This window comes from Pelobates fuscus, chromosome 5 (genome assembly GCF_036172605.1).
Source record: "Pelobates fuscus isolate aPelFus1 chromosome 5, aPelFus1.pri, whole genome shotgun sequence".
Taxonomy (NCBI): domain Eukaryota; kingdom Metazoa; phylum Chordata; class Amphibia; order Anura; family Pelobatidae; genus Pelobates; species Pelobates fuscus.
The window spans coordinates 72,538,503-72,560,521 of NC_086321.1; the positions used below are offsets into that span (position 1 = coordinate 72,538,503).

General features: G+C 42.8%; 1 protein-coding gene across 2 annotated transcripts in view; it reads left to right on the forward strand.

Moving 5' to 3' along the window:
- The first annotated feature begins 2,593 nt into the window (after nt 1-2,593).
- The window catches only part of RANBP3L (RAN binding protein 3 like), a 41,900-nt gene continuing 22,474 nt past the window's right edge, over nt 2,594-22,019 (forward strand). The window contains exon 1 of one of the 2 annotated variants that reach the window (XM_063453986.1): nt 2,594-3,040. In XM_063453986.1, the coding sequence (XP_063310056.1) occupies nt 2,791-3,040 (250 nt within the window). In that variant the 5' untranslated portion in view covers nt 2,594-2,790. The remainder of the gene's footprint in view (nt 3,041-22,019) is intronic. The other variant, XM_063453984.1, reaches the window with a different exon arrangement.

Sequence of the window (22,019 nt, forward strand, 5' to 3'; positions counted from 1 at the left end):
TGGTACCGGCAGGAAGTCCTTAGGGGGACATGGGTACCTTGCTCGGGGACATGTGGCACTGTCAGCCAATGCCTCGGCTCGGCAGAGCCATACCGTCCCTGGAAGCTCTCAGGTTCGCCTGGATGCTTTTCCGTGGCGGTTCAAGGTGTGGGTTGCGCCCGGCTTGTCTCTCGTCCGTGGCCTCCCTGAAGGTTAGCATCGCTGTTCCCGAGATTCTTTCTCCGTCGGTCTGCGGGGGGGCCCTCCGCCTGTTTCGCTTGCCGGCATTCAGCCCTGCCATGGCCCGTTCAGAAGCACGGCGGGCCTCGCTAATGCCGCTGTGTGGGGTTGCGCTCTGCTGGTCGGTGCTTGTCGGGGCCCCCGTGCGGTGAGCAGACCGTGCTTGCTGGCGGGTCCCGCTCTGGGGTGTGGGAGTGCGGGTGCTGGTGCCCGAGGTTTCCCGCCATTGCTGGCGTCGGTGCTTGCTGGGTCGGTTGGCTCCCTTGAAGGCCTGCAGTGGAAGTCCATAATGGCGTCTGCGGGCCACGGGACGGATCCACGAGGCCACCATTCGAGCTGCTTGAGGGCAGGGTACTCCCCTGTCACACAGTGCTGTGTAGAAGCTCGCGCTGAGCCGGTCTAGGACTGTCAGGGGGTTGGAGTGCTAGTGTTCTCCCTCCCTGACCCCTGCTGGGTGGCCATCTTGGATGTGCTCCGGTAAGTCCGTGCCTCTGCAGGCGACATCGCCGTAATTACTCGCTTTTGGTTTAGGTTGCTTGTCTAGTGTAGACCGGGATAACCCCCACCTGTCCAAAGGGGGGAGGGGGTGGGAGATCAGGAACGATTCTGAAGGGATCCAGTGTCGGAGAGAGCAGCCGCCTCTCTCCGGCTCCAGTTCCTGTAGGCCGCAGGTTGTGTTTCGGGCCTCGGTCTCCGGCAGGTTGCAGCAAGGTAGCTATCGGTTCAGTGGCGTTCCCCCTACGTGGGTAGTGCACCCTGGTGTGTCTATGGGCTGTATAATTGCCGATTTAGCCTTAAATCCTGCCCGCCTGACAGGAGCTCTTTCCCCGCACGTCTGTTCAGCTTGGCGGTCAGACTCCGCCCCCCGTATTATTGTTTTTTAAATATTATATTGTATCCTATTGTAACAATGCAGTGTTTGTGAGCCCAGTGTTTGTGAAAACGAGAGAAATCTCAATGTATCCTTCCTGGTGAAATATTTGATAAATAAATAAATATACGTCCCTTATCCAAGCTTATTAATGTTTCCATTTACTAACATCTCAGCATGTCTTATTGATGTGTTGTTCTCTTCAACTGGCACTGATGTACCTGACCTATTCATACAATGACTGATACTGTCGTCTGGATCTCCACAACAAAAATGTAAAATTAAAACAAGCGCCACAACTGCTTTTAGGTACTTTTGCCATTTGTGTTTACTTATTCTTATTTCTGTGCCGTAATTTTCCGATTTGCGTGTATAACACCTTTTCAATCATTATATAAGCTACACTTTTGATGTGTAAATGTTGGAGTAAGAGTTTGATACATAAGAAAGTTGGCGCATCCGGATAAATTAGGTACAGGTGTGAAAATGATCATGACACTTTTTTTTTATTTATTTTTTATTACCCCCCCCCCCCCCCCCATAGAGAATTGCACATTTTAGACCAAACTAAAAAAAAATTACAAAAAATTCAAATATGAAAAAATCTAAAATTCTGCTATTTTGAAATAAAATGTGTAGTCCCTTCCCATGGCAATTATACTCAACTCCCTACTTATCTGAATAACATACTATGTCGCTGTTACATAAATAGATGTCAACAACACTGACAGGTATTGAAACATACACAAGTAACAGTTATTCACTAAACTGGAAATCAGCAATTAATTACTGAAGGGAATTAATTACAAATGTTATGCTGAAATAACTGCTTTGGAAAATTTGCCAACTCTGTTTTATTTAAACCCCTGCTATTTTGGCTTTACAATATTGTCAATTGCAGGTTTAGTAAGCCAGGGAATTTAAAATGCTTCTAACCTAGGAAACAAAAAAAAAAAGACATTTTCCATTCCTCTCACTTGATCTAAAATTTCTGTAGCATCAATTCCCATGCATATTACTCCACAAAAAAAACAAAAACCTGTACATTTCAGCAGCTCATTCCCACTGGCAATAAGACAGTTAGGTACAATGTATAACTTGACTTAACAAGTTCTCCGAATGTTATGTATTCCGGATTGTAGTTTCTGCCCAGCATTGTGTGTGTGCTAATGCATAATAATTAAAATGACAATAAGTGTTATTTCCTGCCACACACAGACCACATCAGTCACCAAGGCAGTTCCAATCACCTCCAGCCTGCTGGTTACAGGATATACTGGCTAGGGCCTGCCAAGTGCTGCTGGCTGTAGGACAGAATGAAAAATAAAACTTCTGATTTCGAAATCTCTCCTGACAGAGCATTAGGCTGTCCTGCTCTCTCACATGAGCTAATTACCTGCAAAGCTCACTACCAGCACAGGGGAGGGGGGTGGGGAACCTCTTATCTGCCTATCCCCTCCCACAGGCTGACTCTCCCATTTAGTTCCTCAGTCAGCTATTGCATAGACACCACCTCCATTTATTAGAGCCCAGTAACGTTTCATGAGAGGTCCTGTCTCCTGATTGCCACGGGAGGGTGAATTGCTACATTATTTTAGCCAGGGAATGAGTCACACAGTAGAACTGCTTTGTTCCTGCGTGCACTGGGTAGAGATCAGCTTTGTTTTATTGCTTTTTAGTGCGTATAAGGAGCTGCCGGTATGAGAAACAAGCAAGCTCCACTAATCAAAGTGAATGTCCTTTACCCAGAGATAGAACGTTTGTGCGGTGGTTCTGGAGCAAGTTCTCGTTATTTAGCAATCCGATCTGGAGAAGCTGAGCGAGTTAATATGTGTATCACTGCTACAAGCAGAAGAGATGGCAGGGGTAACAATAGCAATGTGCCTGCCAAAAATTCAAGTAGTCATCGTGAGCAACATCTTGGGGATTGCAAGCAAGAAAGCAACAGAGGTAAGTGCCCTTAATACCCACCTACAGGTTTGGATGGGCTCTGACACACCAGTTGTTGCCCACTGTACTTCTAACGGGATCCTGGGAAATATTAGGCCCCCAACTCTTGGGAATGCCAAAAGTAAGTCATTACTGTTTTAGAGCATCTGGGGTTTATTGTTCTAAAGAATAATTCTGGGGCAAAAGTCTAAAAATGCTCAATCTCTCTAAAAGCTCTGTTGGTATCCATGGTGATTGCTCCACTTTTAGAACCCTGCTCTAGAATTGCTCCTAAAGTTCTAATATAGAACCAACCCCACTGTTCCAGCACAGTACTTGATATACAGCACTCTGCAAAATGATGGGGCTTCAAACATATTTATTGTGGGAAATGTTTATGATCTCTTTATGTGAAAATGTATTGTTAATGTATACAGAACATAAGTATGGCATTGTGTTCATGACAAATTAGTGCTGGGGTTTATATAGGAAGTAAGTTATTCAGGGATTTACTGAGTCATTTGTTGTTGTTGTTGTTTTATATATGGCTGGCCTTGTGTAATCGGTGTTGTAATTCACCGGAATAGCAGTTGCAATTTTCTGATCCTTTATACATGGCTTTAATTGTTAAATTGTGAGGGTGATACTTCCATGCTCTACCTTTGGTGATGTTTTAGGCTTGCGTTTTGCATTAACTGGGCCCTTTCGCAAGGCTTTAATCCTTTTTATGACAAAAGGTTAGGCAATTTCCTTTATCAATGAAGTTATGAAAAGCCATAGATAAACAGTGGCCCCTGCTCAGTTTGTCTGGGTTTTTTTTTTTTTTTTTTTTTTTTAAGTGAACGTGTCATGCAAAAATAATGAAGACTGTCTTCACATTTATGTATAACCTGCTTGTTAGTGTAAAGATTAATATATGTACATTTACCCAAAATGTGTTTCCTCCACACACAGCATGGTGACTATACTGGGTAGAGCAGCTGTACATGGGATGCTGTCCTGTCGTCAATGGGAGGCCGGCCGCAGAGCAGTGGCTATGGTCCCCTTTAAGTCTTAACCGCCAATAGCATAGCAGTAAAGCCCAAGAAGGTAGAAAGTTATGTATAGTACGACCACAAATGCCCGAATATTTGTACTATTATTCAGCATGTCTACATGCACATGTATGCTGTTGTGGCGTTTGTCTATGTTTTTGTACACACCTGAATGACAAAATAAAGAATTTACAAAAAAAAAATTACAAAAATTATGTATAGTACAATAACTTGTAACCTATACATTTGCTAGCAGTTTGGCCTGGTGAAATTGTGTGCTCTCTTAGGTTAAACCTAAGCCATGTTCGTGATTTCAATTCTACCAAGTCTGAAGAGATCTATTTTTTTTTTTTTTAAAGGCCCAAATCCTTATGTATCTGTTACTGCGCCTGGTAGATTGCTAGAAGCATGCTATTAAGAAGTGTTCCCAGTAGTATATAAAATGTGCAAAAGGTAAATTGGTGATTCAGAGGACTACCCCAGCCCTCCACCCCCTTTGTTTGTCCCCTTCCGTGCAGAGATCCGGACTGTCTCCTAGAAGTTACATCGACTCTTCAGATTTTTGTCCAATCCAATATTACAGAGGAGCATTGGTGACAAGAAGCTGTGTTCCTCCAGTCATCTGCTGTCTATTTGAAGCATTTAAAGGAACACTTGAGCAATGCAAAGATGTGTCCCCTCTGGTCCTGCACCCCTCCCTCGCCAGAGCCACAAAAGGGTTAAAAAAAAAAAAAAAAAAGCCCTTTGTTTTACCAGATTCCAGCGCATTGGCGCAGGGTCACACTACTCCATTGCCAATGTCCGCCAGCAGTCTTGGCACTAGAGGCAGTCTGGGTGCCTATAGTGTCCCTTTAAGGTGGTTAGCTGTCAGAGCAGAGTTTGACTCTGTTCTTATAGCAGAGCTGCCTCTAGTAGCTGTCAGGAAGACATTCACTAGATGTTTGTTTAAACCTGCAATGGGAAACATTGTTGTATCTACTAAACGACAATGTTTTACTTTGCAGAGTTAAAATGACAGGGGCACTGCACCCAGACTAAAACATTAAAATGGAATGTTCTGGGTGCTTAAAGTGTCCCTTTAAACTATGAAGAGCATAGATCAATGCTTTCCTATGGGGGCTGCAACATGATGTGACCGTTTTACTCGTCTTTGCAGTGGAAGCGCCTCTAGTGTCCACTTCTTCAATGTAAACATTGCTGTGTTTGAAAAACAGCAATGCTTTACCTTGACTAGTTAAAGGGACACGATCACCACACACACCACTTCAGCTCTTTCAAATGGTCTGGGTGCAGTGTCAAATGTAATAATTGCACTTTTGGATAAACTGCAATAATTGCCTTGCAGGGTTAAAGGGACACTCCAGTGCCAGGAAAACAAACCATTTTCCTGGCACTGCAGGAACCCTCCCACCACCCATCCCATGTTGCTGAAGGGGTAAAAACCCCTTCAGTGACTTACCTGAGATCCTCGGCGGTGGTTTCGGGTCCGCCCACGCTCCTCCCCCGCCGACGGAGACCGATCGCGCATGCGTGACCGCCGGCTGGGAGACCTAATGCGCGTGCACGGCAATGCCGCGCGCGGTCGCATTAGACCTCTCCAAAGGAAAGCATTGAATATGCTTTCAATGCTTTCCTATGGGGAATTGAGCGACGCTGGAGGTCCTCACACAGCACGAGGACGTCCAGCGACGCTCTAGCACAGAAAACCTGTGTTAGAAACCAGGAAGTGCCCTCTAGTGGCTGTCTAGTAGCCACTAGAGGACAGCCACTAGAGGAGGAGTTAACCACTGCAATATTTACAGCTGCAGGGTTAAGGGTAGTGGAAGTTGGCACCCAGACCACTCCAATGGGCAGAAGTGGTATGGGTGCCTGGAGTGTCCCTTTTAATTCTACCTGTAGTGGCTGTCTACCAAACAGCCACTAGAAGGACTACCTGGTGGTTAGGTAACTTTTGGTACCCTAACTGACACTGGACATCCTCACGCTATGTATGAGGAGATCCAGTGTCACCCAATGCTTTCCATTGGCAGAAGTCCTAATGCGAGCAAGTGGGGACCGGGACACTAGGGAGGGGACCTAATGCTCTCCACCTGCATTCACCCATTGGTGAGTGGGGACCATAATTATGATATTCTAGGCGGAGGGCATATCTTCTGTAAAATGCCTTTTTAATATGTGGCAGTGTGGACCAGGTTACCTAATTATTGACTAGGGCACTATTGTCACGTATACATCCCCTCCAAATGCTAGGCATGACAATAATCACCTTTCCAGAAGGAAAGGTGCTGCTCGCATGTCCTATGCCACAAGGCCAGGGTTTTGCAACATGCCGGTGGACACCGGCCGCTGCGAATCCACACTGTTATATAGCCCCACGTCTGTCCACAGTGATGTTGACGTGTGGGTAACAGCACACAGAGGACGCGCCCGCACTTTTTGGGTTCAAAGGCCGGATACAGCCAATCGGATCCACTAGAGGGATATTTAAACTCGCTCATTTTTTCCACTCATTGCTCTGTCGTGGTTTCCCTTTGCTGGTTATCCGAGAGTGTGTTCCTGATCGTGTTTCTTTGGCTTTGTTTTGACTTCCCTGAATTCTGGTTTCCCTGAATATTTGCTATTCCCTGCAACTGTGTTCCTGACCTCCGTTAGTATTTTGACTATTCTCAGGTACGTTAAGTCTGACCATTCTAAGGTCCAGTGAGACGTTAGTCCTAGGTGTGATACTATTCTGCGTGCTGGATCAACTAGTATCCTGACAACTATAGCGTGGGCAACAGATATTTGTATTCCTAACACTGCAGTGCTCCTTTAAATAACCCTACCGCTTTAATAATAGTGAGGAGGGCCAATAAAAATGATACCTGGAAAAACTCTATTTACCATAAGAAACCTTTCTGCTAGCTGTTCTTTTCTTTATACCCTAAAAATGACAAAATAAAATCCATAATTCCCGACACAACAAATAAAAGAAAAAATGCAAAACCATGATGCAATAAAAATAATCGATCTTCGCCCCGCATGGGCTCACTATAGATTGAGCTCTCTTAGTAGTTAAACCCTTATAAAGGCTTTCCATGCTATGTAATATCAGTAATGCATTTCTCAAATTCCCCCAGAAGTGCTTGCACAACCAATATCTCATCTGTTCCAAAAGTTTTGGTATTCTAGAAATTTGATCCCTAAATTAATGTAGTCTGACCTAAAATGGCCTAAACCTGCAAGTCTTAAATGGTTTTGATGTGAGCTGACCACATAGAAGCAGTTTTATAGATTTCCACATAAGGTTTTAAACCTTTTTATTGCACATTGACTTGACTTATTCAGATTAACCTTTTCCGAAAGCAATGGAATTGTAGAAGCGTCTTAATCTAACTGCGAAGCAGTGGCGTATGTATGCAGGATGGTATTACAATCATGAATTGTAGTTAGTATTTGCTGCCACCGCCACTTAGACGCTAACAGTAACTTAGATGAACTTTTACGTATTTTATATTTTGGTTGCTACAGTCTACACAGCAGTTGAAGTTGTAAATGAAGAAACATTTAGGGAATGAGTGTCCTGTCCTATTAGACAAAGCACATATAGAACTTAGAAACCTCAGGCTTACACATGTGGTGAGGTTATTTCACATAAAGGGAGATTTTAAAAGTTCCAATATGTGTGGTTGCTGTTACTGTATGAAAATAACCCCGATGCTGTATATTTGGTATATAGCTATAGCCATAGTTCCCTTTTAAAGGGACAGTATAGACACTATAAGCATGTCATCTCCTCCTTGAATTGCCTATAGTGTCTTAAGACCTTTTTGCACTGTTCCTCCATTCAGTGTTAAATAATTTTTAAGCAGTTTAACACTAAATACGTGTCACTGGTCACTGACAGCCCGGCTCCTCCTGGAGGTATGGCTAAGGCAAAGATTAAATACTTCCTCTAAGCCATACCGATTCATACCAGCAATGGGTGCTGTGATAGGCAGAATGTGGTCAGCTGACACATTCCGCTAATAACATCTACCCTTTACTGCTCATGCTATTACTTCCTCGTTAGTCCAGGAAACACAGAGGGAATAGGCTGCTTAGGACTCTCGTTTAATATCGAATGGAAGGATGGCACCAGAGGATTTAAGAAAGTTTTACAACTTCTCTGAAGGTGCAGTGTTGACATTGCTGAGCCTGCAGGGACAAGCAATAGATATCTGAACCACTACATTGAGCTATAGTGGTTCAGGTGATTATAGTGTCCCTTTAAACTGTTTTTATGAGATTTGACATTGAATTTGGGCACCAGGGCAGTCCTAGCACCAAAATCACTACAGAGTGCTGTGGTTATATGTTGCTTGTTGTGTCCTTTTAATACCACAGGCATACTGTATATAAACATGCCAATGTGTCCGTTATAGACAAAAATAAATACTTTGAATAAAAGACTTACAGCTGACTCGCTATATTAAAGAGACACTAATCAGCAGAGCACTGCAACGTAATGCAAAGTGGCAGTATTTGTAAAAAAAACAAACCGTGCCATTTCTCAAAAGTAATGTTTAGATTGCATTCTATGACCACATCTGCATGAAGACACGAATTGTTCCCCATAGGGATTCAATGAGTCAGTGCATCTTTGAGGAGATATGAGTGATGCAGTGTGACTGCTGTGCATGTGCATTAAACCCCAAGTACTTCCCTATGGTGAAGCCTTAGATAATCTTTAGCTAAAGGAGGAATGGTGTCCACAGCTTAACTGGAGCACCAGGGCCACCCGATGGGCCCTATATCTTCAGCGGCCCAGTCAGCGCTGCGGCCGTGTAATAGCGCGACCAGGCCCCTTTAAAAATATCGCAGCTGCAAGTATTGCTGGGAGGAAGTGACGTCCGGTGGTCACTTCCTCCCAGCTCCCTCCGTGCGGGAGGGAAAAGAGCCAGGTTGCGGGAGCCACGCCGACTCCTATCAGCCACAGCCACCCCCCTGCAAAAAAGGTAAGCAAAATTAGCTATGTGTGTATGTGGATGGGTATGGGTGTGTGTGTGTGTCTGTCTGTCTGTCTGTTTATGTATGTCAGAGTGTGTGTATTTATGTCCTTATGCGTGTGTGTGTGCATAGGAATTAGTTCATATTTTTTATAGTCCGGCCCCCAACAATGTCTGAGGGACCATGAACTTGCCCCCTATTTAAAACGTTTGAGGACCCCTGGTCTAAATAGTTGTGAAAACCTTCTGTTAGGAATACCTGTTTTTGGTTTTCATCATTTTCCTCACTGCTTACATTTGAGTATTCCCATTTACCTTTATATAACCAACAGTAAAGATTTTCCTTAACATAAAACTGGGCTGTTGTGTCCTTGGGGGGAGGGAGGGGGAGATTGTTGATGAATCCGTTTTGAAATTTCTGATAAGTGTATTACATTTTATTGCACAATTCTTGTTACATTTGTAACCTCCTCTATGGTTACTTCTAGCTTTGCACAAGCATTTTTTATGGCTTTCGGGAGTAAACAAACCAAATTGAACTGTCAGCAGAAATCATGAATATAGCTTTTATCTGATGTAGGAGTTGTTTTGGGGCAGTGTGAGTTGCATAAACCCTGCAGCCTGCTTTAATGGTTACGGTGTGAGTTGCTACCGACACTTCTTTCTGCTTCTGTGTTAAACTGTTCTGAGCAGTTAAACTGGAGGTCTCGCAGCTCAAGACGCTAAATATTTCCGACTCGCTTTATTTTGTAGCAAAGCTCTGGGATTGAATAATATTCCATTTGAATTTACTTTGCATTTCCAACAGTTCATATCTCATAGTTCTGCGTATCACCCTTATAGTGTGGAAAGAGTGCAGTTTCCAAAAGAGTACTGTATTTGGGGTGCCAAGACCTAAACAGCAAACCTTTCAATGTTTAAAATGTAATCCTCCTCTTTTCTCCTTCCTTCTTTTCATGTGGGTTTTTATATTTTTTTGATCCCTGAGTGTGACTTTCTTCGTGTGCACCTTTCTCGGCTGGCCCTTCTGGGATGCACCAGTACACTTATTGGAACGTTACGGGTGGTTGCCTCCCAATATAAAAATACGAGTTGGTTCCCATTCCTCTCAGCATAGCCAGATATCCAGACGCCATGGGTGGGTACTTGCCCAATACTCTAGTTCCCATTATGTCGCTGCAATCTCTCATCTAGTCTGTGCACTATTAAGTTGTGTCCCACTTTCCACACTTTATACAGTATAAAAAAAGTGTTTGGGAGAACTATCGATCACTCATTTCTAGTGATTGGCTGATGGCTGTGTAATACGAGTGAAGAAGTTCAGGTTTCTTAACCGTACACCGTGGCACTAGATTGCTGGGTAGCTCCTGGTAGGCCGTAAAGGCATAGTGCAAGTGCAGCTCTGGATCCAGAGTCGGGAAGCGGGCATTCAGATGGTGTTATAATGTTGGTTGAAAACTATATTTTAAGTTATAATGTTCTACCTTTTTTTTTTTTTTGTTTGTTTGTTGCGATTTTGCATAGGACAAGAATACTTAATATATGAGATGTGGGGGCGGGGCCTGACAGCCAAGATAGCCGGACGTGCTCCTTGAGAGCTCCTGCACCAGCAGGCAAACAAACTCGCATCCTGGTTAAACTACCAATGCTGGCAGCACACAAAGCCCTAAAAACTGAGCAGAACCGCACGGAGAGCATAACGATACCCGTCATGTACCACTGCACACAATGGGCACATGGACCGGCCGCGCGGCCTACATTTGAGCAGGGTTTGAGGCCTGGCGGAGACGGCCGACCCCCTGGTATGAGACCTGCTCACAAGCGACTGTTGACTACTGCCCTGCTACCCCCCCTCTGGACTGGCGGGGGATATCCCGGTCCTCGCTGGGGACGGTTACCCCCGCAAAGCGGACTAAACAAGCAACTAAATCTACACTCAAACAAGACAATGGAAATGCAATCAAGATGGCAGTACAGGCCCGATGCCAAAAAGCACTCTCATTCAGCCAGCCAAGCACACTCAGGAGTTTTTTGCCCAGATATGCAACAGCCTATGGACAAGGCTCCATACTAAGGGCCGGTCCCTCCGCCTCGCCATGAGAACAGTAGCGGCATGGATCCGGCCGTCTACACGGTGACATCTGTGCAGAAACACACCGAGGGCCCCCGGGGCGACCTCCAGACAGAGCCAGGAGGCAAGGTGGCGGGAAAGGGTGACGGATCCCTCAGACGCCGACACTCAGCCTCACATACACCACAGCAAGACCACCAAGCACGCTCACCACACAGCGGCGCCGGAAACCGCCAACCAACGAAAAGCAACCCCACAAACGAAGATCCACGAGCTCCAGCCTCATGCCAGCAAACGACAAATGCGGAGAGCGCCTCCGAGACTAAGGAGAGACAGAACTCTACAGCGGCACCAACTCTACCATTGCCCTTAGCTCACCAGTCATGCCCCCATCGCAGACCGACCAGAACGAGACGCGCAGAGAATAGACACAGGAATCGGCTGACCGCTGAATGGGGCTATGAAGCTGCATTTACCTGAGCACTACGAGACACTGAGCTTTGCGGCAGCTAGCTCCACGCTATGAGACTCTCGTAAGCCAACCAGATGAAGCATTTAAGCTAGTACTTATACTTATGTTTTAATATGACCTGTAGCTTAGCCTGGTTATAGCTTAGGAAGTTAATCTTACATACCCTCACCTAACTCACCTTAAACGTAGGATTCAATACACCCAATAAGTTGGTTACCTGCATAAGATTAATAGCTTTGTTTTAGCCTGAGCCCAGTTTATTAATATGTATACTACTGATACTTAACATTGTAATCTCTGCTACGACCTCACGACTTAACTATTACCTGTGTGCCTAAACTACTGCATAGTCCAATGTTTCTCAGTTTACCTAGATAGGCATTGCTACAAGAATAGCCTGTTTATCCTTTAACATTTAAAAATGTGCCGATACCCTTTTGCCATGAATGTACAACTACTGTTTATATCTTTCAATTATGCTGTTGTGGAATTGAAAAACGTTTTGTCATTCCTTGCACAAAGAAAAATGGAGAATTAATTAAAAAAATGAGATGGGGGCGGGGCCGGACCGCCATGCTGACCGGTCGCATGGCGGAGGGGCTCTGGAGGAATCGGGCCTTTAAGCCACAATAGGCAGCCTTCCTTCCTCGATCAGAGCCTGAAAATATTCACACAGCTGTGGGAAAGGTAGCAGACCCAGAGATCGGGAGTTTCGGGCCCCCCGCAGGGGGCACGGGACTTCGGAGGCTGCGGCCTACTCTGGGGGGAGCGGGAAAGACTGCCGCTGCCCCGTCTCCCTCCCCACGTGATGGCTTGTTGGGCGCTTGCCTGCCTCGTCTCCCCCCCTCTGGGCCGGGGGGGGGTCATCCCGGTCCCCACTGGGACGAACTTGAGCTGACTAAAGGGTGCTGAACACCCAAGGCCCACAGTGCAAGATGGCGGCGGCTGAGAACACCTTACTCCTAAACAAAGGACGGTGCAGCGAATACAGCGACGAATCCACCGCTGCCCCAGCCGGGGAGAGAAAGTGACCAAGAGAGCCACCGGACCGTCTGCCCGCAATACGCGCCCACCTGGTGGAGACAGGAGTGGGAGAGGAATTATGAGCCCACTGAGCTGGCTCACGAAACATAACAAGCTGGCCAAGCATCTAACTCGGCTGACCACCAAGCAACAAAAAGAAATGCCTTATTACCACCCAAAGGTACACCAGTGACATCTGGAAGAGCCTGTAGGCCCATATCATCTTGCACCATGCCGATCTGCTGTAGATACCTGCCATGGACTATAAGTCCCAAGTGACATCATCTGCCCAATCTATACAAGCACAGAGTATTCCACAGCCAGACACCGACCGGGCTTTACAAGAGACAACTGCTCAACACATGCCACCTAAGAACTGACACTCTTGGACGAAACATGCAGCCATACCTTACCCCTACCCACTTCTCTCTGCCAGGTCTCTCACGGACACATGTAATGGCATAGACCGCTCGGCCCCAGTGGTTTTTCACGTTAAGCCTGTTTCTCTTACAATGCATGTTATGCTATTTGTCCTCTTCTCTACTCGCCTAGAATGAGCACAGCAGCACTAGCATTTATCGAGCAATTGCATACCTAAGCCTGGCTATATTAATGCTGATTCTCGCTAATTAATATGCATACCCTGTATCTCTCAACTCATATCACATGTCTAGATATCACTCTAACTGAGCATTGCCACTTGCGAAACAGACATGTAGGTGTAGTTTCCTTCCTGTTATACTCCACATATAGAGTGTGCATGTATAGCCTGAATTTATTCCTGATGTTATCTTGTCCTCAAAAAAAAAAAAAAGTGCCAATGTTACTGATACCATGCCAATGTTTTATTATCTCTGTTTTTGAATAGCTTGCAACTACTGTTGTGGTAACGCAAGCTCGTCTGTTATAATGTGCACTACAAAAATAACGAATTAAAAAAAAAAATTTAAAATGAGATGATGGCAAAGGGATAGAGATTTGACTCCCTCCACCCAAGTATAAGTTCCTTGGCAATACATTAAAATCACATCCATATAGTCCACAGCATCTAGCGTGCTAGATTAGCCATCTCTGAGATAAGCCTTTTAAAACCTGATGGTTCATTCAGTGCACTAATTAGCTGTGAGTACACATTCATTGTATCCTTTTATGTACATCAGGCTGCAGCCACCTGCACCTCCATACCACCCACTCAAACCTCACGTAGGTCCATGTTGTCAGTCCTGTGCATGCTTTGGCGTATGTTTATTTAATCATGGGTTTTAACTACAAATCTAAACAACTGAAATGCAGAAGTTAGTTGCAACAATTCAGCAAATTCTTTGAATGACACAGTTTCTCTGGAAAGACTGCACAGCAGGAAACGTTTTGGCCTCAGTGGGGGGAGCTTACTCGTAACTCCATAGTGGAAATTTCCACTAGCTTTCTATAGGCTTAACATTGAGTGATCTCAACTGCTCTTTACTGGCCTTATATTCTGACTGACTGAGCCTGATAGGAGTTATCCTATAATATTATTATATATATAGCGCCAACAAATTCTGCAGCGCTGTAATCTTACAGAACATGCGGAGTTCTTTGATCTGTGTGTCCTACTGGTCCCACTAGCCTGGGTAGTCCACTGCAGTCCGATTTAATCCCAGTAACTATCACCTCTTGCTATTTTGTCCTATTTCCCGCCCTGTGTGAACCTGCAAAGATTTGCAGAAGTCTTTCACGTTCCCACAATACTCTTGGCTTTGGAAGAAGACGAGGTGATAAGTTGTGAAATATTGCAGGTGCTGTGAGGGTAATGTAGAGGTACAGCAAAGTCAGGAAAAAGTTAAATCGCTGCAGTATTGTATATTCTTATAAAAGAATATAATTTGGCAAGCTGAGTGGTTGTACTGGGAGAGAAGCGGACTCCTAGTAGAGTGCGAGGGACAGTTTGTTCCCCTGGCTCGCTTAGCTTGGCTGCCAGTCAGTGGTTCTTTGCCACTTGTACTAGAGGCATATAGCATTCTCATGAGGCTACATCCAAAAATAATTGCCGTACAGGCATATTTTATTAATTTATTTTACAAACTGGTTTTCGTGTACTAAATTATATAGATGCTATTTATTTTGCATTAATTTCTAAATTGAATACAATACTCTAGATAATGTGATTAAATGATTGTGCATTTCCTGCTAGAGTAATCGGTCTATTTTAAAACCATTACCCATGTGTGCATTGCTAAATTACAGCTTAGTATTCAACAGTTTGCCAGATGATTTGAGGCTTATGTTTTCAAACATTCTTTAAACAAGAATGGCAAAGGGTGGCTTCGAAACACTAGATCACAATCCCCAAAACTTTCTGGGGGGGAGAGACACTCTAATTGTATAAGTGTCTGGGGTGTGGCCAGGGCAGGGACCCCCTTCTGAGAGATTTTAAGTGATTTACTAATAATTTATTCAACTAAAATGTAATTTACAACAATAATATTGTATTTTATTAAAAGATTGATACCTAAACACATGTATTGTAGTTTAGACTCATTGCTGTTTTATTGCTATGGAGCTGTATCTCACCAATAATATGGAGTGCCCATAAAAGAGGGACAGAGTGATTTGGGACAAAAAAGGGGGCTTTCTGTTCTAAAGCATGTTTTTCAGATTTGTTTAACCCCTTAAGGACACATGACATGTATGACATGTCATTATTCCCTTTTATTCCAGAAGTTTGGTCCTTAAGGGGTTAAAAGTTCTATCAGAACTGATATTGTCATTTACCATTAGAAATACTTTTATCATTTAATGTCATTATTGCAAGGTGAACAATCTCCGGTTTAAGAGGTTAATCACTCATATTTGGAGAATATCTCCAATACATAGATTTGCAGAATGACAATGGGATTAAGGTAATTTCCGGAACTTTATTTTCTAAAATATTTTCCTGTAAAAAAAAAAAAAAAAAAAAAGTGCATGACACAAGTTCAATTAACTTGTCTTGGATTAATGGAATCCATTTACCAAAAGGTAAATATTGTATGAATATACAGCCTCACAATACATGCCTAATCCATATTTTGTTATCAACTAACTTGTTTAAGTCTTCAGATCTTACTTTGAGTAGTGTTTTATGCTTAAAGCAGCTAGTTCTATTTTAGATTTTGCTATTTCCATAATTTTTTTTTCTTTGTTCTTGCTTGGTTTTCTGGTTGATGTGACCCGTTTCTACTTTACTGACAAACTATAAGGGTTATTTACATTGTTAAGTGTGTACTGTCAGGAATTCAAAGTTTCACATTTTAGTCCTATTCGCTAAACCGAAAATATACAAGACGTAAACTGGTACTAAAAATCAAAACAACTTGAATCTCACACACAGGAGGCTCTTGCAGAGTCTAGCAAGCTGGTAACAGAGCAGGGGGTAAGGAATTCGAAATTAAACCGAATATGCTATAAAGGAAGTTTTAAACATTAGATCTCTTTTCACAAAGTGTTTAGGAAGGCTGTGCAAGTCACATGCAGGGAGGTGTAGCTAGTGCTGCATAAACAAAGTAATACAAATCTAAGTGTCAGAGAATTGAGCAGAGAGTTTGCAGGGGCATGATCTATACACCAAAACTGCTTCATTAAAGGGACACTATAATCAGCAGAACAACTTTATCTTATTGAAGCAGTTTTGGTGTATAGAACATGCCCCATGCAGCCTCACTGCTCAATCCTCTGCCATTTAGGAGTTAAATCCATTTGTTTATCAACCCTAGTCACACCTCCCTGCATGTGACTTGCACAGCTTTCCATAAACACTTCCTGTAAATAGTCATCTGATGCTAACACTTCCTTTATTTTAAATCATGTTTATCTTTCTCATATACTGCTCTGTTAATAGCTTGCTAGACCCAGAAGGAGCCTCTTGTATGTAATTAAAGTTCAATTTACAAAGCAGGAGGTAAACTTTTTTTTTAAAGTTAGTTGCATGGGATGGAAAATGAAACTACGTATTTTGTTTTCGTGCAGGCTGTTTCAATCACAGCCAGGGGAGGTGTGGCTAGGGCTGCATAAACAGAAACAAAAGTGAGGACACATGACGGAAATATTCCATCATGATTCCCTTACGTCCAGAAGTTGTGTCCTTAAGGGGTAATTTAGCAATGTTGAGCAGTTTTCTAAAACTTTATCCTTCAAACATTTACTGCATGGAATCTAGTCTCTTAATGTCTTACTAATTCCATTACTTTCTTTATTTTGTGTTGGGAATTAATTAACGGTTTAATACGTTGTCCCATGATTCACATGACAGATTGTATCATTTTGTTTTGAATATTTCCAAGCATGACTCCTACTGTACAGTGAATTACTGTTTCACAATCTCGTCCCCTCCCCCTCACCATAATATTGTTTTTTCTGAACTGAAAACAACAATGTTTTTGGAAGTTGCTCTCTCCAACGATTGTGGTAAAGCTTGTTTACAAAGCTCGTAAGCGGTTCTCTTGTAAAAATATAATAAACATGATATTCAGCAGTACCTTTTTGTAATTTTGCTATGGTTATGTAATAGTGTCATTATGAGGCCTTATTTCTGATCTAAACTTGGAACCGAAAATCACTGGCACTCTGTGACGGACTCGGGGGCTTATTCACTAAAATGTAGTGACTTTGAAAACTGAATTGCAAACTCTAGACTAAAATAGCAGAGCTGTGATTAGTTGAGCTGAATAACTTTTCCCAAATTTGGCTATAGTAACTATGATTTAAATCTTATAGATTAGGGGTGGGTTAAATGTAGCATAAAAAGTATGGCAGGGTTTGTCACAGTCGAACATGAGAAAGTATAACCGCTAAGCTTATATCTGATGTCTAACTTATGTAAATGTGCACGTCTATCCGGTAATTACAGTGTTACGTATTGACCCCCAACTTTCTCTTCTGTACCCCCACCCCTTATTACAAAACCTCTCAAAACAAGGTGTTTATAAAAACCAACTTCCCGGGGCAAAGGCACGAACAACAAGGTACTACAGCCCGGGCTTTGACCCCCTTCCCTTTTTATCCTACCCGTAACCCCACACTCCCACGCGATACCCCTAATATTGGTTATAGACACAAAAAGGCAAGTAATCACCATTGGTACAATGCTTGATACGCAAAGTTAAGGACTATGCACCCTACCCCCCCACCCTTCTCATTTCTGTTCCCCACCCCAATCCCTAAACAAAAACAACAGACATCGACCAAAGGTAGAAAATGTTTATTTGCAATCAAAGCAGGTGGAAACCACCAACAGATAAATTATATACATGCTTGAAATGTTTGCCTACTGTTAAACGCACAAGTCTGTTCTGTGAAATTTGTACTACAAACCTTAACCTCCTGTTTTCTTTTCTGTACCCCCACCCCATAAAACAAAAATCTTTCAAAATAAAGAATTTATAAAAAAAAAAAAAAGTATGGCAGGGTACTGGGAAGATCTCTATGGGGATTGATTAAAAGCGTTTTTGTTTTTTTTTATGCTTTTTATATTTTTTTTGTTTAAAAATGCATTCAGTTTAAGCTGGTAATACCCTCTCCATTTGGATATTTATTTTGTGGCTGCTTCTTGGGGAAAGGGGTGCCACGTACATTTAACACAATACCTCATACACTTGGGCTCTTCCCAAGGTGAGCACAATATATAGTGCCATATGGTTTTCTATTCTCTCAAGCATAATACACCAGATCTTTCTGCATTCCTTTGTGTTTTCCAGAAGCACCTAGGTACAGAATTGCTGTTTAGATGGTGTGCCACCTCAAAGGCACAAAAGCTGAAAAGATTTGAGCCATTATATTAGATTTGTATAAACGTGAGTGGGTCTAACTTACACTATACATATCGCAATAAAGGTGTACTATATTGCACTATGTATTTTTTTCTCTCTCTCTGTTTATATACACTGGCATAAGATTACTGAAACCCTTTGTGGGTTTTAAGGATAGTTGGGGTAAGTAAATAAAAGTGCCACACTAAATACACTGTAATACGTTTGAAATTGGTATAATGTTTAGTGAATAAACCCCATACAACAGAGTCCATCACAAGCCTACATATGTGAACTAAACTTTTGTAGGAATGTGTGAAAGGAAAGGTGAATAATTTACGTAAGTTGGTGCATCATTGAAGAGTCATGAATTGATTGGCTGGTTCCATATGCCGAGTCGAGCATCTGCAAAATCTTTATCTTTCATGTAACACTATCATCACCTTGGGCAAAACTCCCAGGCACTCCACGCTGGCTGCCGTGATGTACATATGCGGCTTTCTGTGCATTGCGGGAAATGCAGCCTTCAATATTTTAAGGCAATGTTTATCACCCTGGCTCCATGACCTCTCTCTCAACTGTTTTATGTTTATTTCAACACCCTATTGTGCAATCCTTAACTTCCATTCTTCCCCTACTTGTTTCACTCTCTCACTGGTTAGTCATTCTGATGGATTTTACTTTTAGTTTGGTTCATAACTCATGGATTGCATGAGCGTGTTCTGTTGCGTCTGGTTTTTGTAGTTGTGTATTTTTTGTTTGTTTTTTGTATTTCAATTGCACTGAACTATTTTGTTTAGTCTTCTACTCCTTATTCTAGGAGTCCTTCCTTTCTTGTTATTTCCGTTTGCATTTGGCTTGATGCTGTCACTTGGATAACCTACCAAACTGGTTTAAATAAAGAATTGAAAAAGAAATACATCACTATTTAAAAAGGTCTAGGAGGTTGAGGAGTAGGGAGCCAATCGGAGCATTTAGCTCGGCAACCTCCCTCAAACCATCCTCTGTCTATTATAGTGTTCTTCTAGTAATCAATGGATCTAAGTTTCAGTTTTCCAAAATTAACTCACTGGCATTTAAATTTCACATATTCCCATAGAAGAAGATTGAAAATCAGATCTTGACAGTGGTTCTATTTAATAACCCTGAGAATTGGGTGTCTGGCAATATACTCTTCTCAATGCTGCAACATAACATTAGCAGGATTATTCACTATAAAATTAGAATTCAAAGTGAATTTCAAAGGACACTATACTAACCAGAACAACTACAGTTTAATGTAGCCGTTCTGGTATCTACAGCATGTCTCTGCAGGATTTTCAATGTAAACAATGCCTTTTCAGGAAAAAAGGCAGCGTTTACATTCGTGCCTAGTTACCGCGTCTCCTAGTAACGGCGCTAAGCGTTTCCACCCTCTTCATTGGAGCGCTGAAACTTCCCCATAGAGTTGCATTCATTAAAGGGACACTCCAGGCACCCAGACCACTTCTGCCCATTGGAGTGGTCTGGGTGCCAACTCCCACTACTCCTAACCCTGCAAGTGTAATTATTGCAGTTTTTTATAAACTGCAATAATTACCTTGCAGGGTTAACTCCACCTCTAGTGGCTGTCTATTAGACAGCCACTAGAGGGAACTTCCTGGTTTCTAGCACAGGAAACCTGTGCTAGAGCGTCGCTGGACGTCCTTACGCTGTATGAGGACCTCCAGCGTCGCTCAAATCCCCATAGGAAAGCATTGCCGCACATGCGCATTAGGTCTCCTCGGCCGGTGGGCGGGATCAGTCTCGCCCACCGGCCGACGGAAGCACAGGGAGGAGCATCGCGGAGGAGGAGACAGCGACGAGGGACATCGCCGCTGCCTCAGGTAAGTCACTGAAGGGGTTTTCACCCCTTCAGTAACTGGGGATTGGTGGGAGGGAGAGGGACCCTCCAGTGCCAGGAAAACGGATTGTTTTCCTGGCACTGGAGTTTCCCTTTAAATGCATAACTATGAAGAGATGCTAATTGATCAGCACAGTGTTTTGCTGCGCATGCACAATAGCCTCCAATGTTTTCCTATGGGAAAGCATTGGATTGGCTGAGATCACCAAAATTGAGATCTGTCATGGAAGCCGAGCCAGGTGGAGCCATCCATGGCAAGACCGTCGCAGGCACGGAGAAAAGGGTGAGTAAAAATTATCTTTACAAAGCGATGCAAGGGCAGCTGGGGACTTAAATAGTTAAACACCAGTGTCAGGAATACATGTTTGTATTCATTACACTGTAGAGTTCCTTTAAACTTAAAACAGACAAATTCAAAACATTCTCTAAGTTAGTTATGCTTTCCCTTTGGCTGTATGGTCTTAAATTTGAAATTCACTTTGATTTCTTACTTTAGTAACGTGTGTCCAATAAATTGCAGCATGAAATGCTGGTGTACAGTATGTGCCTTTATAACCTTAGTAGTCCTTAGTATAACCTTGTGCAGTGCTATGGAAGATAGCACTATATCAATGCCATTTTGGTAATTCCATGGCAGCTGGCTATGAGCTGAGTCACTAACCATCCCCCGACTGTATTTGGGTAGCTGTCACAAAGCCTAGTGCTTTACGTAGCCAGTTACAGTACAGGATCTATTCTCATTACAGCTGGTTATTTGGCTAAAGCAGATAAACCAGCCCAGCCTAGTCAGATCCAGTATGTGTTTACCATGTCCTCCTGCTCACTGCTGTACTGCCTCTCTGGCTGCACAGAGTGACTACATACAAAGAACAATAGTAAAATGGCTTATATGGATTGCTGCATACAGTGACTAAGCCACAACAGGGTTATATGGCTGCTGCAAGTAAAATAATGATTTGTGTGTAGGCATCATTGGCTAAGGAATGGAGCTGCCGTATAAATAACTGGCTGAGTATGATAGGATTTGTACTGCCAGATGGTGACCGTCTTTCGTTTGACTATTTTATCATTATTTTTAAGCTTTTAATTTACTGGATTTCTCTGTGTTTTATTGCACTGGTGAAGAATGATACAGTGTTGGCTTTAGACATATAGGAGACACGTAATAAGATACTTTTATTAACTAACTGCAGCTTTAAGGGGCAAGATCACAAAGGTATCTTTTTCAGGCAGGGTATACCAATTTTTTTTTTTTTTTTATAAAAGTACAATTTGATTATGTGTATATATAGATACACAATAAAAGTAGATCAGCTAAATTGTGAGAAACGTTTTTAAAGCATTTAATTAAAAAAAAAAAATAATAGTAATAGTAAATTGTTCTTCACTAAGCCACAGGAATTGCCTGAAATTCATTCGGGAATTTAAACCAAAACAGATGAATTTGAAAAACTCTCCCAGTCAGCTAACTTTATTACCCAACTCATCAGTATATTCCTCTTTCTAAAGTTGATCAGCTGAGAGGCAAACTCGCCAGAATATAAACCGTTTTACAGTTGACGAATCAAAATCCCATCAATTTCAAAGTATGCAAAAACTCCCACCAGTTGCATGCCTGCTTGGTGTGTGGCGGCCTGGGAGAGTGATGTTACTAGGATATTTATTTACCTGGAGCTCTACTTTGTGGGTGCTACCATCTTTCTCCATTCCCCTTTTCAGGTCCTAGCGATTCATCTACCAGGAGCCTTGTTGCAATTGTATACACATACCGCCTAAAGTACATAAC